The 16,988-nt window shown below is 40.1% G+C and overlaps 1 protein-coding gene across 6 annotated transcripts in view; it reads left to right on the top strand.

Moving 5' to 3' along the window:
• Nucleotides 1-292: 292 nt before the first annotated feature.
• ADGRG6 (adhesion G protein-coupled receptor G6) overlaps nucleotides 293-16,988 on the top strand; it is a 111,889-nt gene continuing 95,193 nt past the window's right edge. For 2 of the 6 annotated variants that reach the window (XM_063329450.1, XM_063329455.1), the window contains exons 1-2: nucleotides 320-473; nucleotides 6,458-6,558. In XM_063329450.1, coding sequence (XP_063185520.1) covers nucleotides 472-473; nucleotides 6,458-6,558 — 103 coding nt within the window. In that variant the 5' untranslated portion in view covers nucleotides 320-471. Of the gene's footprint in view, nucleotides 474-1,047; nucleotides 1,237-1,256; nucleotides 1,294-1,497; nucleotides 1,542-6,457; nucleotides 6,559-16,988 lie in introns of those variants that run through there. The other 4 variants (XM_063329454.1, XM_063329451.1, XM_063329452.1 and 1 more) reach the window with 4 other exon arrangements.

The raw sequence follows: 16,988 nt of genomic DNA, 5'->3' as shown, positions 1-16,988 counted from the left end.
AGCGGCACGCCGGTCCCGTGGAGCGGGAGGAGAACGCCGGGCCCCACGGTGGCGGCAGCCCGACGGGCCCTGTCCTGCCCCCCCGCGGTGGGCGGCTGGGGCCGGGCCAGCCCGCGGGGCCGCGCCGGAGCCGCCACCTGAGCCCCCGGCTCGGGGACCGGCGGGCCCTGCCCTCTGCGGGGGCGGCTTCGCTCGACACCGAAGTTTCCCCGACTCCGTGCCGAAAGAGAGAGAGAAAGGCAGGTCCCGGCGCGGGGCGGGCATCGGCGGCGGAGGAGGAGCGGACCGGCGCGGTCCCGGCCGCCGCGGGCGGCGTGTGCGGGGGCGGGCGTGGACGAGAGGTGGGCGAGCAGCGATGACCTTTGCGAGGAGCCCGCGAGGGAGAGGGCCAGAGGCAGAGCGAGCGGCGGCGGGGGAGGAGGAGGAGGATGGTTGCTGAGACTCGGAGGAGAGCCGCCCCGTAATGTCACCATGTAAGTCTCTTCTCCGGACTCTGGGCTGCGGGTTTGCTTCGTGGGGCAGGAAACCAGGGCCAGATAGGAAGGGCTTTCCCCCCAACCGCCCCCCCACCCCGTACCGTAGTAGGTGATGAGTAATGTCAGGTTTGAGCCGTGTAGATAGGTAGGGCTGAAGGAATGGGGAAACGAGGGAGTTTCACATCGGGAGCTCAGAGGGCAGGGCTCTGCCCCGTCCGGGCTCCGCGTCCGCCGGCGGCTGCCCTGCAGGGTCTCGGGCGGCCACTGCCTCTCTCAGAGCACTCTAATCCCGTCCCTGGGGCTGCTCTCGTGAGTTTCCCCGTGCTCGGAGGCAAGTAGCGAAACCCTCAGCCCCGCTCGCTGCGAACGCCGGTGTCCCGGCGCCCGCCCGGCCCGGCCCGGCCTCTCGGCTCGGGGCCGTGGTCGCTCACGTCGAGGGGCCCCGTCCAGCACAGGCGCCGTTCCCAGCTCTCCAGGTGCGGTGCCAGCACAAGTCGGGGAAAAAAAAGGGAGAGGGAGGGCCGGGCGGGCTCCATAAAACCTTCCCAGCCCCACCGCTCCTCCCTGCAGCGCACGGCGGAGCGGAGGCAGCGCGGGGATCCGCCGCCGTCGGGGGGCGAGGGGCGGGCGTGGGCGCCGCGGGCGGGTCGGTGGCACTCTGTCCTGTCCTCACCCCGCCTGGCCCCGGGCGGGCCACCGCCGTGGCCTCTGGACTCCTTCCCCGATATGGTTTGCCTTTACTGACAGGCTCTCGCCGAAGGTAAGGCAAGGCGCCGCAGTTGGGGATTTGGCGTTTCGGCGGTGCGTTCGCAGCCAGGTGAGAGGGGGGACCTGCGGCTGGAGATAAGGGAAGGAATCAGTGCAAGGGCAAAAAGGGTAGGGTTTGCTAACAGCGCACGGGGGAAGTTAAGGCAGAAATGAGAAGTTCCGAAAGACCTAGTGCTGCAGCACTACAGAGTTGCAAACTCTGGTTGCAGTTGCCTGCAACTGGGAAAAGTTCATTTTGAAAGGGAAGCCAAGGGACCAAGGCGGATCTGATACAGCTGGCGCTCTTTAAATTGAAAGGTAGTGTCTTATTTTTTCCATCTCTTTCGATGAGTGTGAGGGTGTTTTCAAGATTGACTGTAAGAATAATTAGGAACTAGTAGGGCTTAACAAAATGAAAGTTTTAAGTGGTGGTGTGTAATTCATCTTTCAAGACATTTGTGCACTACAGTTTAAAGGGTTTCAAAGAAAAAATCGACTCCTCTCTTAGCCTGCAGGAACCAAACTGTGAGTTGTAATCACCTTTCTCCTGTTGTAGTTCCACTTCAGAGTGATTAAGCTTAAAATCTTTTTGTTTACAATCTATATGAAAAAAAGAAATTGTGAAATTGATGTTATCTTTCCTTTAATTTTAAAGTGTCAGCAACATTTTTCCTTAATAGCTTTAGACATGTCAAAGACTGGAGAAAGTCATGCCAGTCTGCCTGAGGCAGAATTCACATCCTACTCCAGGGAACTTTGCCGAAGCTTTGAACAAGGAAGATGGTGTATTCAAATGTGTATTGCATGTTTTGAGATCATACAATATACAAATGAAATGCTCCAGGATTATTCACGTTTTGAGAATACTTTCTTGCAGAGCTGTATACTCCTTAAAAGGTGATGATATTGTGCTAGCTGGCTGCTGGCATGTAGAGTAAAAGGTTTAGTAGTTAGATGTAGCAAGACTCCCACTAATTTCATCTTGAACTATGTCAAGTTACCATCCATTTATGGTTTAGATAAATTACATGTCTATTTTGCTCTTCTGGAATGAATTGTGAATAAGGTCATTGTCTCCCTATGTTATAGGAAATGAGAGTAGCTGTGGACTGGGCTTTATTGAATTGGTAGCTAGAGTGCATAGCTGGTCATGTCACACAGTGTCTACAATGATATAATGCAAGTCCATAGAAAAATCAGTAGTTCTTCTGTCAGACTCCATAGAAGGTCACTTTCTGATTTTTCTGCTGTTTTTATTATTATTTTTAAAAACGGCATTAAGAGGGATTGCTGTTGTGAGACTATATGCAACTGTAATAGAGGTACTCCTACCATAGGAGCAGTCCTCAAATATATTTGGTAAAATGTTGGTTTGGATTTGTGTTTGACAATCTACAATGATTTGTTCAGAGCTGCTAGTGTGTTGCCAGCTGGGAACAGAATAGGGCTTTTTCATTTAAATTGAAACAGAATATAGAAGAAAACCCACTATGAACAGTGTTGAGCAATTTTAATGTATCCAGGGTTAAAGACTGAAATAATCCATCTGTGTTCTGAGATCTTTGTTATGGACTGCTTATTTACTTAAACTCTTGGTGTGTTTTAGTAAATTACTCTGCTGATATCCATTCTCTGTGCTACTGATGAATATTAAATGACAGAATACATCCTTTTAATACAATTTAAAACAGGAACACAAGACCAAAAGTGTCTCTTGGGCCATCAAGTCAGTGCTGTTGTGGCAGGGGACCATATAGTCCCTTGATAAGCTATAAACTAACCCAGAACTGTTTGTGTTTTGTTTTGTTTGTTTGTTTTTTCTGTTGAATTATTCATATGCTGTTTGGATTCAGTTCGAGATGTTAATTAACATTAGTAATCAAGAAAATGAACCTTAAAATAAATATAAACATAGTGAGTATTAACAGGTGAATAATATCTGCAACTAAGTTCAATTTTTTTTGATGCCTGGCAAGTATTTACCAGTTGCTCTGGCTCCTTTTCGTAATTGTCTGCCAATTGGGATCTCACATTATAATAACATCAGGGATGGATTTTGTTATGGAAGAAGCCTTTTTGTTGGCAATGTGTTAGCTGACTTCCATCCCTGACAACTTCTTGTGTGAACAGGGGCGTTACACACGTCACAGTGTAAGGCTGTGAACAGTCAGTCTTCTGAATTTTTGGCTTTCTGTCTATGCAAGATCTCAAGAACATGTAAATAACTGATTTCCTCACTCATTTATAGCACTCAGCTAGAGGTTATGCTTTGTAACATAGATCTTCAAAAGCCCTCTCTAAAAGAAACAGACCTGACTTATGGTGCCTGCATTTGTGGTGTGGTTTTGTGGTGTGCTTTTTCTATGGCCTCGTTTGAATTCGATAAACCTTTCTTGTCAACTGAGATGAGGCAGTGTAAAGAAAATTGTTTTGTCCTTCAGCAGTAGAGAATGTAAGCAAAGGAGACAGGTTTGCTATTTTTTACATATTTGTTTGTTTATTTTGGTGGAGAATTTTATATTTTTTTTACAGCAATTGTATAATTACCTAGCCTTTTTCTCTGGGGAAAAGTCTTTATAGCTACTCCTTTCTGCCTTGTTGTTTGCACTTACTTATGCTCTGCGCTGTTGTTGATTATCCATGTTCTTGAAATCTTTCTTGACTTGTGCTTTGTACAAGAGTGAGGATGAAGAAACAGACTGTAAACTAACATGGTGGAGTACTGGCTTGTAAACTTTACCGCAATGCAAGTAAACATTAACAAATAGAAACTGGCCAAATTAAATAGCTCTCAGGCTAATGCAGAATCTCAGATTCTTTAAGAAAGGCACTAAAGGCAATGTGACTGGGTAGATTCACTTCAATCGAGGCAGTAGAAACCTGTCATGTTATTTTTCCTTGAGTATCTCACAAGTTGTGTTTTGGTTTCTCCAGCTATTCAATGAGAAAAAACTTCAGCTGAATTCAGAGACATCAAAATTGATGGTTGCTGTAACACACAAAAAATGTATCAATGCGATGAAAACCGAAAGCGATTTCTTCTGAATTAATAAATAATTGTTTGCAACTGTTTCCTCGTCTGATAACTTTACCTGTGCTTGCTTAAAACAAACCAACAAACAAAAAGCCAGTAATGCAACCACTTCTACAGGTTTGCATTGGTAGATTATGCAGCAGTTTGTTTCTTCTGTATAAACAGCAATATACTTCTGTGTCTCTGGTATGTCATGCTGTTATCCTCAGCATTTCCATTTCCCCACTCTGTGAGTATATACGCATGCTATATGTGTTTTTATGTGCATATAACTGTTTTCATGTCTTAAATGGACTTTTGTTCCAAGTCAATTTTCTAAAGTCATATTAAGGGTATTGTGGACTTATGAATTATATACATCAAACAGTAACTGCTCCCAAACATCAGCATTCTGATGTCTGAGATCTTAATAGGGATTTTTGGGTCATTAAGTTGAAGGACAATAATTCTATTGTTTGATAATCTGGTTATTTTGTGTGTCTGGCTTCATCAAAGAGATTCTTGTATTTCAGAGCCCAGTGTTTTCTGTGCTTGTCTTCAACACTTGTTAAGTTTGACTTTACAATATCTCAGAAAAATAAATCGGCTTCAAATTCCTAATTTGATACAACTACCCATAAAGAACTGGACTTCTTTTGTAATCGCATACTTGTGCTATGTAACACTGCACTGAAGGGAAACCTAACTGATTGCAGCAGTCTGTTGAAGTGCCATTTACCTGGGCCCATTGGCGTCTGGCCCACAGGAGTGGTTTGATGAACTGCTACTTTTAAAACTGAAACATTAGTTGTTCCTTTACAATGGTTTATCTTGCTGCATTTAAGCTTGGCTTGTCTACATTACAGAACTCCCCTTTGGGAGGAAACAGAAGCCGATACTAGGAAAGGATTTACGCTTGCCCCCAGGTTTCACTGGCCCATTCACAGCAATGTCTGTGGAGCAGAAGGAAGACTATTTTCCTAAGTTTAAGAAAATTAATTTTTCTTGCCACTGAGTATGAACTCTGTTCTTTTTCACTTACCTCTTTCACGTTTCTGTCCTCATAAATCATACTGGTGGCTATTCCAAATACCTTCCTTTCTTCTGTATTTAATATGCACTAACCTTGACATTTGTGTTCACCAGTGTTTCTTCATGACTATGCATTTGTGGTTTTTCTTCACATACTGTTGCTGGGAAAAGACTTGTGGAATATTTTGGGGATTCTGTTAGAGGTTTTCTCCCAGTATAACTAGATAATATCTTACTGAACAAAAGCCAGTTATCGCCAAATAAGAGGGGAAGGAGTTGGTCAAAATAATGCGTGTTGTGTTTCATTACTTGTTGCTTGCTTTTGCGTGTTGCTGATTTGTTGAATAAACTGAGATGGGAATGTAATGAAGCACCATTCATTTGGGATGCATGGTTACAAGTCTGATCAAGTTTGTTAACAGTCTTTCTTGCTTGCTCTCCTGGCCACTATGGAGGAAACATTTTGGTTTAGCCATTAAATGTCCTGTATGCTTCAACGCAAAGGAAACTTTAACTTCAAGCTATAACTGATAAAGATTTTTATATAATTGCATTTGTTTTATTAAATAATAAAGATGCCCCTGACTGTACTGGCAGCACAGATGAGCCCCTAGATTTTGGCAAGGAAATTGTCATGATTTTCATTAAAGTTCCCAGCGGAAAATGTCATAGCTATCAAAATATTAGCATTGAAAAATATGGAAAGGCTGGTTAAGGGCAAAGACAAATTCTCACCCACCATCTTTATATAGTTAATAACAAATATGTATGTATTACATATATTTAAACAGCATAAATGTATTTGTATATGTAAATTATGTAACTAGGTAAAGTAAAACTTTGCAATTTCCAAAAAAACCCTCTGCGCCTTAACTCTTTCAGACTGTCACCATATGGGCTGCTTGTTTCTTTTACTGAGACACCACCCACACCTGTCTGCTTAGAAGCCTGGTGCTGGCCGGTCTTCTGTTTTGTTGTCTCATAAGAACCAGACAACATAATTTCTGACCCTTTTTAGCAAGCATAGAGACTTCTGTCTCTGTTTAAGCAACACTAGGGCCATCCGGAATTTTCATGTGCTGCTTTATTTACTGCTAGTTACTAGTTTGACTAACAACAGTATTTTCTCATTTTCTTGGCTTGTTGTAAAGCTCCCTGAATTCTTCCTCGCTTTTTTTTTTTCCCACAGGATGTCTCATGTAAGTGAAATGTGGTGCTATCACTGGAAATGGAAGCTGCAGCACTGTCTCTGCTTGTTTACCACATATATTATATGCATGCAGCAAGGAGGTATGTCAGCAAATTATCTTCTCGCTTAAATAAATGGTCTGGGAGACAAAGTTTTCATGACTGGGGGCTATGCTTACGTATGACTGAATTATGTACAATATAATGTTTTGATGAAAATGATGTGTTATAGTTATTAATTGTGATTTGATAGGTTGGGTCATATTTTCTGCTACCGCTGAATTTTCTTTTTGTTGTTTTTTTATCATTTTGCTGTTATTAATTGTTGCCATTTTTTTTCTTTGACTATGTTCTTTGAATTCTTTCATTTTGCCCTCCCTTTGTCTTTACCTTGTTAAGACCTACCTCTCCTTTGAATTTCCTCTGGTTGTTGGCATACTGTGGGTAATCATGTAGTTCTTCCCTTTTCCATAGTACTGTTTGTGCCTGTAGATCATGTATTCAGTAACCCTTCACTCCAGTTCAAAGCTGTAAAATAACTGTAGCACGCTTATCATTTTTAAACATTTGTATCATTAAAATAATAGAAACATTCTTCAGCAAGCTATGTGTACATAAGATAATCATACACTGTAAAGAACAGTCAGTTTAAACTTAACATTATCTTGGTCTGTAGTGACACTCGAGTACAGAGTCATGTAACACATTCTGACTGTTTTCTTTAAACATATGAATGAGAGATTTCATTTACTAAATGTTTTTTCCTAACCACTAGAGTGCAAAATATTTTAGGAGCTCCGTCTGCTTTACTGGAAAAAAGAAACCCTCTGGAGTTTATTCTGGAGCATATGAAAATTTTGGAGCAGCCGGTAGTGCTCAGCTAATTCCATATCAGATGGGTAGTTTTGCTGTTACAGACTTGCCATTGGAAAAAGGATGGGTTATATATAGAAAGAGTTTCTAGCTTCTTTGATATTGCTTTTTCTTTAAATAAAAAGTGCAGTTGTTTTGGGTTTGGTTGTTGTTTTTTTGTTTTTTTTTTTTTTTAAACCTGCACTTTTTATTTAGAGAAAAAACAATGCAGTAGCTGTGCAGTAGCAGTTTCCAACTTCATGTCACTTTAATAGTTGTTTTCCATTTCCATTAAATTGTGTAGCCAGAAAGGTACTTAGGACCCAGCTCTGACATTGGCTGATGGCTTTTGTGTCCCTGTATTCCTGAGCCATATGTGACCCTCGGCCACGCAGCTGCCATCCTCAGCATAAAGTAAATCGGGAAAAACTGCTATAATTTACAGCTACTGTGGGTTGTTATCTGGTGACTAAAATATTAAGACCCAAAGACCATTAGTCTTTGCTAATTCCTCTTGAAAAAGGTTTAGTTATTGAAAGTGCAGGTGACAGAGCAAGACTAAGTCCCATGAGCCAGAAGGTCCTAGCTAGTATACCATGATGGAGAAAGACAGCAACAAACTCACCTGTGCACTCAGTTAATCCCAGCATAGCATTGCTACCTGTGCTGGTACTGAACAAGTAGGTGGGTCAAAAGCCCTATGCCAAACTCCGAGATACACTTCTACAAAACCCTATATGCCCTTGGCTAACTACTTCAGCAATAAAGTTGTTGGTGCCATTGGATTGGTAAAAGCACACGAAGTGTTCTAGGTGATTCGGTCTCCTCTGTTACAGTTACTGTCTGTGCTCCTTTCTCAGGCACTGCTTCGGCATGTAGGAGACTCAGAACCAGGTCTCTGATGGAAATCAGAGCAGAGACCTGAACCTGAGTCTTTTACATCTCAAGTGCATGCCCCTGGGGGCTTTTCCTTTCTTGCTTCAACTGGAAAAGATCTGAAAACTTCAAAAATTTCAATAAATGGAAAAGACCTTTCCCTATCTGCCTGAATGATGAGTAGATAAATAAAGTACAGAGTAAACACCCAGGTTCAACAGACAAATGTTTGCTGTTCAAGAGTGAAAGAGATCATAGATAGTCTGCTGTTAATACTTGACTGAAATGAAAATAAGACTTTTACCTTTACAGCAACCTGTCATTCAGCAGTACTTGCCTGTAGACCCTCAGGGTTCACGTTTCTTTTTATGTTGATGTAAAAGCATAGGTTATTCTGCAAAATGGAGACTTTTCATTTGCTCTTTTTACTAGAGGAAGGCAGACAAGGTGGGAAACACTACTGCTCCTGCATTTTTTGTGTTCTTAAAAGGTATTGGTCACTTTGGCTGTGAATTCATATGGTATCCATAATCTCTCTGGCAGTTTAAGCTTTACTGAAGTTATAGGAGAAATACCATAAAACCTGACATTCATCCAGCTTCACTAGTGAACTGTAAGCTTAGAAAGCTGTTGGGGCTTATTAAGCTTTGCCTAGAGGAGGTTACATAAAAGCGAGGGATTAAGATCATCAGGTACAGGTTTTACGGATTATTTAAGTGGCTATTCAGAAGGATAAAAATATCAGTCATGCTGTGACATGGAAAAAATGAAAAAATAATAATTTTATAGTTTAGCTGGAGAAGAACTACAGGAGTTGGCCTGCTTTCAGAAAGAAAGCTTAGGAGAAGGATTACAGAGCAGAACACTTAGAACATGAGTGGCATGGTCTGTGAAACGACTGTTTAGCCACAAATTGATCAGTAAGGTACTGACAAGCAGGTGCAGCAGTGGAGTGTAATCCCAAAATATTGGTCTGATACCTCAGAGGAATCAATGGATACACTCTGACGCTTAAGACAGGAAGACAGAAAGAAATTATGAAAAATAAATTAAAAAAATGTAACATGTTCTTTAGTTAAAATCTCAGCAGCCATAACTGTTTTGGCATACAGGCTTCAGATCATGTGTTGTGACATGAGGAGAAGTTGGCCGGTTTCTATTCCTGTCTGGGGTAGACATCCCTATTGGCCTTGAGAAAGTCATTTAGCTGTGCCTCAGTTTCCCTGCCTGTAATGATGAGTGTATATCTTGCCTCCCTGGTAAACAGCTTGCCTATCTTCCAGTGAAAGGATTGTATAGAAAATGAGATGGTAGAATGGTGACGTTTTAAACCGAATCAGTTAAATCTGCTTTTATCTGAGATTTAGACATTCACGGCTTTCCGTTTGTATGTACGTTTTAGTGGTTTCAGAGAGCCCAAAAGAGAACAAAGAGAGCGAAGAGAGTTCAGGAAAACATAACTAATGGGGGCAGACAGAAGGAACTAAGATTTTTTTTTGGTCTAGAGTAGGCAGAAAGGGGAATGCACAAGAATTGAGAATATTTAAAGAGATAGCTGCAGTGTGAAGGGATAGACTGATCTTTCCGGGCAGCTGAAAGGGCAAAAAGAATGGGCTTAAATTACAGCAAGATAAACGAGGAGAGGACATCTCATTGAAAGGTATAGATAGCAGCAGAATAGATTGCCAAGGTAGACTGCAGAATCTCAATCCTTGCGAATCTATAGTAATATCTGCCAGAAATGGTTTAAATCTATAGTCCTCTTTCCATAGGGCTGAGAAACACGTTAGATGATTTCCAGATTTCCTTCATTTCTATAGTGCTTCCTTAATCTTTGCCCTGTAGAATCTACTTTGGCTCAAAATCTGGGAGATGAGCAGATCCATTGGAAATTGCACTTTTCAGAATATGACAGTGCTTTTGCTGTGGTGTTTCTCCTGTTGCAATGGCCTCATTTTTAACTGACATAAGGAAGCAGCAGCTCAGTATGGAAGGTAAAAATCGGTAGCTTCAGGCATGTGTAACCTCACAAAAAGTGTTCCATTTAGTCTCCCCTTGCTTTTTGGCATTTCTGCTCTCATAGCAAAATGTCTAATGTTTCAATATTATACTATCTTTTGGTTTTGACTGTGCTCTCTATGGTAACTCCAGAGCAGAACTGGAGTTTTTTCAGTGACCTTAAAAGCAGATTACAGTTTGCATAATTACTTTCCAATCCAGTTTTCAAGTGTCTTGCCAGTACTGGACTTCCAGGGTTTTGGACTCTTGCACATTTTGAGGAGATTGCAACATCCTCATAACAGTGTTTTTTTTTTTACCTTCTTCTGTCATCAATAGGTACATAATTGCATAAGAGTCGATAGCTGTGTTTAAATTTTGACTACCATGCAACCATATATAGTTTTATTCAGGATGTGGAAAATACTTATTTTAATAAAGCCATGAGTACATCTGCAATTCTTATTGCGCTGTTTCTGCATTATGCCCTATACCGCTGTTACCACACAATTACTATGACTGTAGGTAATGCCAGAGTGAGCATTTGTCCTTTCGTTCATCCATCAGTAAAGTGTATTGGTGTCTGTAGTCATGTTTCCGTGTCTTCAAAAAGATTTAATCAATCCCCAGAAGCTCACCAAAGAGTAAGTTTCAATTCTGTTACGGTCCCTGAAATTGTAATTTCGTTTTTTTTAGTGGTGATTCAAAGCAAAAATTTGTTCTGTTTTTAACTCCTCAAGAAAAAGAGGTGAGAAAAAAGAATAAAACTGAAAGCAGGTCCTTCACCCACATGGCTGATAATGGTCTCCAATATAGGATCATGTCTGTCCATCACGCTCCTTAACTGGGCCTGTGTAGCTAAAGGAGGGATTAAAGTCCCCCCCTTGTTTATGGGAGACTTTCAGAGTGACCCTGTGGGCTCAGGAGCCTAATAAGAGGTGGGACGGGAGTATGGTGGGAAGTATGGCTTATGCCACCTGCGCTAGCAGCAAGCGTTAGTCACATTGCTGTCTGTGAAAATGGTTTGGGTTTTATCTTGAACGGCCCAAGTCAGGAAGTGCGTTTTTTCACCACAGATCTGAAACTGCCTGCCCCAGACAAGGGCCAAAGATCCTATCGCTGAGCGAATGATGAAATGGTTGTCAGCACATTCCCTTATCTTCCTCTCTCTTTTACCATGTGCACAGCCAGAACCAAGATGTTAACCCACTCAATCAGCACAATCCTCACATACGGCAGGGAGGCAGGGGCTGACTTTATAACATGATTACTGGCACTTTGTGAAACTTCTCCTTGTGGTATCCTCAGGGTGAGAATATGTGCATATATTGCTGAGTAGACGTATTGCAGGGTAGGTGTGACTGAGAGTGCTGTCCCTGACTCAGGCACGGAAATTCATGTTTCTGAAAGTTATGGAAAAACTCGGAAAACCTAAAAAGTTTGAAAAAATTATTCAGTCTGGCAGTCCCTTTCCTTACATAGGCATAGATACATCATGTGTAATTGAGAGATTAGTCAGAAGGAATCTGGATATTTAATGAATAGCTCCAAAGTATTTTTATTCTTACTGCTTTCTCTGTCAGTCTTCTTTTGTATTGTAATGTAGCTTAAGCAAAACAAATCAAAAGCAATCCTTTATGTTCTGTTTAATATCTAAATTTCTGCTGGCTTGAGGCATGTGTTTAGAATTTCTGTTCGTATAAATCTTGCAGAGAAAAAGTTATTAGTTGGCTTTCTTGTATTTCCCTTAGTTGACAGTTCATTAATGTAAAAGTAAATCACTACTGGAATGAATTTCACAGGAAGCTGCCTCTCATTACCTCTGTTTACTTTTTTAACTATAATTTTTTGATGGTGTTGATAATGCTTTTCCCTAAAGTGTTTCGACTTCATTGCATTCATTAACCATAACAATATTGCCTTAAAAGCACAGTGATTTTTCCACACCCCCCCGCCTTCCTCTGATATGCACCTGTAGCCAAACTCAAATGGAATATTGCAAAACATCACAGAAATTCAAAGTTTCCTAGGACCTCATCTTACAGGGTGTCTGCACTCCTTTATTAGATGACAGGCTAAATAGTGTACCTTTCTCTAAAGAATATACCTTTCACCGAAGGTCCTGTCTTTATGAACTGTAGGTTTTAGAATATGTTTGTAATTTATTTTTGCCTCACTTTTCCTGTTCACTGTTAAAAACATAGCCAAATGGCAATTTGTCAGTTTGTCTATATTGTCTAATGGACAATGGACAATGGACAATAAAAGTATCTAGCTCAGTGGTATATCCAACATTAACCCCAAAATTACTTGTGGCCAATTGGCTGCCTCTGATAAAGGCTATTATGTAAAGAAATTAATTCTTTACGGTATTTGTCATTTGCTCTCAATAAAGTGAATGAACATTTCAGAACAAAATGAGCTTCTGTCTCATTAAAAGCCAAGCCTGAAGTCTTTGCAAATGCCACTTTTTTTCTCTTGTGGATTAGTAATGTGAGAAACGTCGCATCATGAAGCAGAGGTCTTAACTAGGAATAGAAGAGTATACCAGATAAAAGTTCCTTACATATAAGTCTAGCAATCATGTGACATGCATTTTAATAAGTATTACAATTAATACAGAGTATTTAAAATGGTTGATTTCACGTACCAGTGGACCTTTTAAAAGTGAGTGATTACCACTGTAAAGTCAGCCCCTGTAAATTAATAAAAAGGGCTAATCTTGCAGATTTTGGATGCATATTGTTATGTCCGTGACTGTTTTGCTAGAATATTGGATTTGCTTACTTAATGGGATTGCTTAAGCGATTTGCATAAGGTGTAACATGTAATGTTCAGTGTTCACTAGATCAAGGCTTCAGTTATCACTGTCTGACAATTGAAATGTTAAAATTTGCATTTTTATTACAACCACAGCACAGAGATGTCTGAGACAGATATACCTACCCCACATATTATGTACGGACAATACTAAAATGTAGAAATATATGTATGACTTTTATTTTACAAGACATTGAAAAAAATGAGGTGAATGAATTTTAGCTACTATTTACTAAGGTACTAAGAAATAAGAAAACCCGCCCAGAAAACTACATTCCTTGTTAAGATTGTGTATAGAAATACCTCTGATTAAATAATTCACCTAAATAATTCACTAAAATATTAGTGTAATAATGATAAATTACATGAGAGAAGTGCTGTGAAGTACTGAAGTTATGACGATACATTGAACCAAAACTACCTTTCCTGTCCAAAATACAATAATATAGGCACTCATATCAAGGGAAGACAGAGCTTCCAGAAGTACCTCTTGTTTTGTCTGGATTCAGTGCTCGCTGGTCTGCTCAGTTCCTGTAAATGACAGACTAAGCTCTAACTCTTGCTGCAGTACAGGAAAATTAAGTGCGTAATTCATAGTTAGAGTTCTGCTTAGGTACTCCGGCCTCCAGGTATCATTCACACTAATTCATTTTATTGGGCTTCTCTTGAAGAATCTAACCGCTTTCTGCTCTAAACCCAACTCCAGTCAGAATGTTTTGGCACCACTATGAACTTGTACTCCTTTTTTCCTCATCTTTCATGTTGTCATTTTTACCCTATTGTCTGGGACAACAGCAGCTTGAGCAGTATGTTGACTGTTTTCAATTTGTTAGTTGGAAACAGTTCTGCTAATTGTCCTCCAGATTTCAGCCCCCAATCATGCTTACCAATTCCCATTCTGTGAATTTTCCCTTCAGTAATTTCTGAACAACTTTTGTGTTATTTACTGGTTTGTCCAAATTCCAGTGTAGCAAATAGTTGCTTTTGACAAGAGAGGCCACCACGGTGGTAAGTCAGATTGTTTAATACTCCAAAACTGCAGCTATATCAATTAAGATGCAAAATACTTAGTATTCTATGGAAGTGTCAGCATGGCATATTTTCAGATAATGTTTTTTTTTTTTTTTTTTAAAGTTCTTGTGGACTGAAAGTGTGTTGGAAAATATTTTGCTTATTTAAAGAGTGACAGAAAGTTAGTTCCCATTCTTGAAACCACTTTGGGATATCCCCAAAGTAGTCCAACTCTCTTCCAGTACACTGTAAAACAACTGCTTTTTTCGTGGGTAAATATCTGCAAGAGTTAGCTCTTGAAGAACACAGGGTAGATCCATGAAAAGATCGTCACACAGCTAACCTAATTTTTGAAAGGATACAATGCAATTGTAGTTTTTCCAGTTCCAGCTTTTTTCCCCTCGTGAATATACTTCTTAATGGGTGTCAGGCAGAAAACTGCAGCTCCCTATCTTGAACAGAGTTTGTTTTGTTCAGATGCATGCTCTGGCTTCTCACAGCTCTGCTCATTAAGAGCTGTGCAGCGACAAATCCATACTATGAAGCTGAAGTCAGTTTTTTTTTTTTTTTTATCAGAACTTGCTATTTAGGTGGAGAAAAAGACCTCATGGTTGAAGTTATCACAGAGGCATTTGTACAAGTCCCAGTCCTCAGTGATTTTTGGTTTGTGGCGCGAGGATTGAGGGGAAGTGTGGTGGTTTGTTGGGTTTTTTTCCCCCCTCATTGTCTTGAATTTACAGGAAAGGCTTATAAGCGGGTTTAAATTTTAAATCTCTTACTGTTTTTTCTTCTAATTCTGTGTCTAAATATTTTCCAGTTCCAATGTGTGTTAGTCATATATCATGCTGCACTTCACAGGAACTGGAAGTGTCCAGGGAATGCTGAAATCACCTTGCCTGCGGAGTCGTTAGCACATGCAAAGGAATACCGATATTGTATCTTCATATGGAAATCTAAAATAACTAAGAGATTTCATGCTGGGTATGGGTGTCCACCTATCCAATATTTTGAATAACAAATTGCCCAAATTGTGTTCAACTCGTCTTGGATTTTAACTTTGGTTTAAAGTATAGCTGTATTTCAAGAAAACAAAGGCATCGTTCATACAATGAGTTAGAAGTTGCGGGGTTTTTAAGAAACAAAAGATTGTTTGACTGGTAAAAATGTTTAAAGGAAGTGTAACTATAAAAACAATGAGCCCTCTCCCTTCACGTGTAAGCCTGGTACATCAAATGTGCTGTGTGCACCAGCTGCTCTGGTTACAGTTTATGATGTAACTAGTTTATAAAATGTAGGCTTTTTTTCCTTTGGCCTCTCAGATTTTGGTGGTATATTGTTTTCATGATGTATGGTATTTTGATGTTATTTTGAATTGGGTGTGCCTCTGCTACAATCTTGCCACTGGAGCTGGCAGGTACAGCAACAGCACCACCAGTCAGGGCTTCCCTCTCTGTCCCCGCGTATGGGGAATTACTCTTCTGTTAAGTAATTATTTCACTGTGTTGCGAATGCGTTGCACTTAACCCTTCTGCGTTCTTAGAAGGGTCTCAGTGAAAGTCAAAATGGTAGAAGTAGCATTGGTATAATAATAAATTCCTCTTTTTGGTGGCACACGGCAATTAGTAGATAGTACTGAGGATTAAAAAGGCAACCGTCTCTCTCTGTATACACTCACTCCCTCTAATAAAATCTGCGCATGCTTTTCATGTGTGGGTAATACCAAATGAGTGGTTTCTCAATCTTAAACTTAAAAATTACCTGTAAATAATATATGTCTAGCTTAGTCAGTTGTCTTTAGTTTTGGGTGGTTTTCTTCCTCCCGTTGTCAGGAGTATTGATTTAATGTGATACAAATAATCTCTTTTAGGCAGCTCCTGTAGTTACTGACTTTTTTGACTACTGCCCTCACCAAATAGTATCTGAAGTGGTTCTATATTTTTTTTTATAGCATATCAGAATTGAGTGACTGGCAATTTAATTATATAATCAATAGCCGAACTCAAGATCTTAGGAAAAAATCGTCTATTTTCTTGTGCTTGGCTGCAGAAATCTTTTTCTGAATAGCACATCATAGCAAAGGAATGTATCAGATGCCAGAAATGTAGCTGAGAAGAGTCCAATTTTTAAAGCTATTGTTTTCAAAACTTTTATCTTGCTTTTTCATCTTAATTGGTTTTCTGATATAATAAATATTCTGAATTTGAAGGAGAAAATTACAATGTTAACTTTACAATTTCACCATATTATTCCATTTCTAAGAAGAATTAATTTTCCTAAATAAAAAGAGATTTTTTTTTTCGAGAAAGTAAAGTAACTCTTACTAATAACACGATTGAAAAAAATAATAAAATAATTTCATAGCAAGCATGCCATTTGTTTTTTTATGATTAGGAATGGTGAAATAGAGTCAGATCTGCTTTAACCTTGAAATAGTTTTGCACAGCTTTTGGAATAAGATACAAGGAAACTCTTCAGTAAATGTTCAGCTATATACAGTCTAGTGGTTCCTCCATTTTAACTGAATTGCATAACATTGATTTTATTTGGTACCACCAAAGCCAGAGCAAGTTTTACTGCCCCCTTGAATAGGAGCCGAGATACATCACTGTTGAGCACTTTGGAAAATCCCTCCCCAAATGTCCAAATAGAAACTATTTGGAAGTTGGTGTCTTGGCCAAACAATGTTATGTCAGAGGAAGCCAAAGTTCTGCCCCGTGCCTTTAAAAAGATTTAACTTGCATGGTGCTGCAGCATCACTGTTCAGTGCTTGGAAAGGGAAAAGGCTTAAAGAACGAAAGAAGAGTTGCTGTGTACGCTTGGCAGCAATTATATGTTGTAGCTTGTGGTTTTTGTCTGCAGATTACTGTGATCTCACCCAGTAATGCTTGAAATGGAAGAGGGTTTTGTACTCTGCTTTTTGTCTGTGTAATCCCCATGTCATGTGAATCCTGACTTGGTACCGAAGAATTGACTTG

The sequence above is a fragment of the Chroicocephalus ridibundus genome, chromosome 3, assembly GCF_963924245.1.
Source record: "Chroicocephalus ridibundus chromosome 3, bChrRid1.1, whole genome shotgun sequence".
NCBI classification, from domain to species: Eukaryota; Metazoa; Chordata; class Aves; order Charadriiformes; family Laridae; genus Chroicocephalus; species Chroicocephalus ridibundus.
This window is presented reverse-complemented; position numbering and strand designations above follow the sequence as displayed.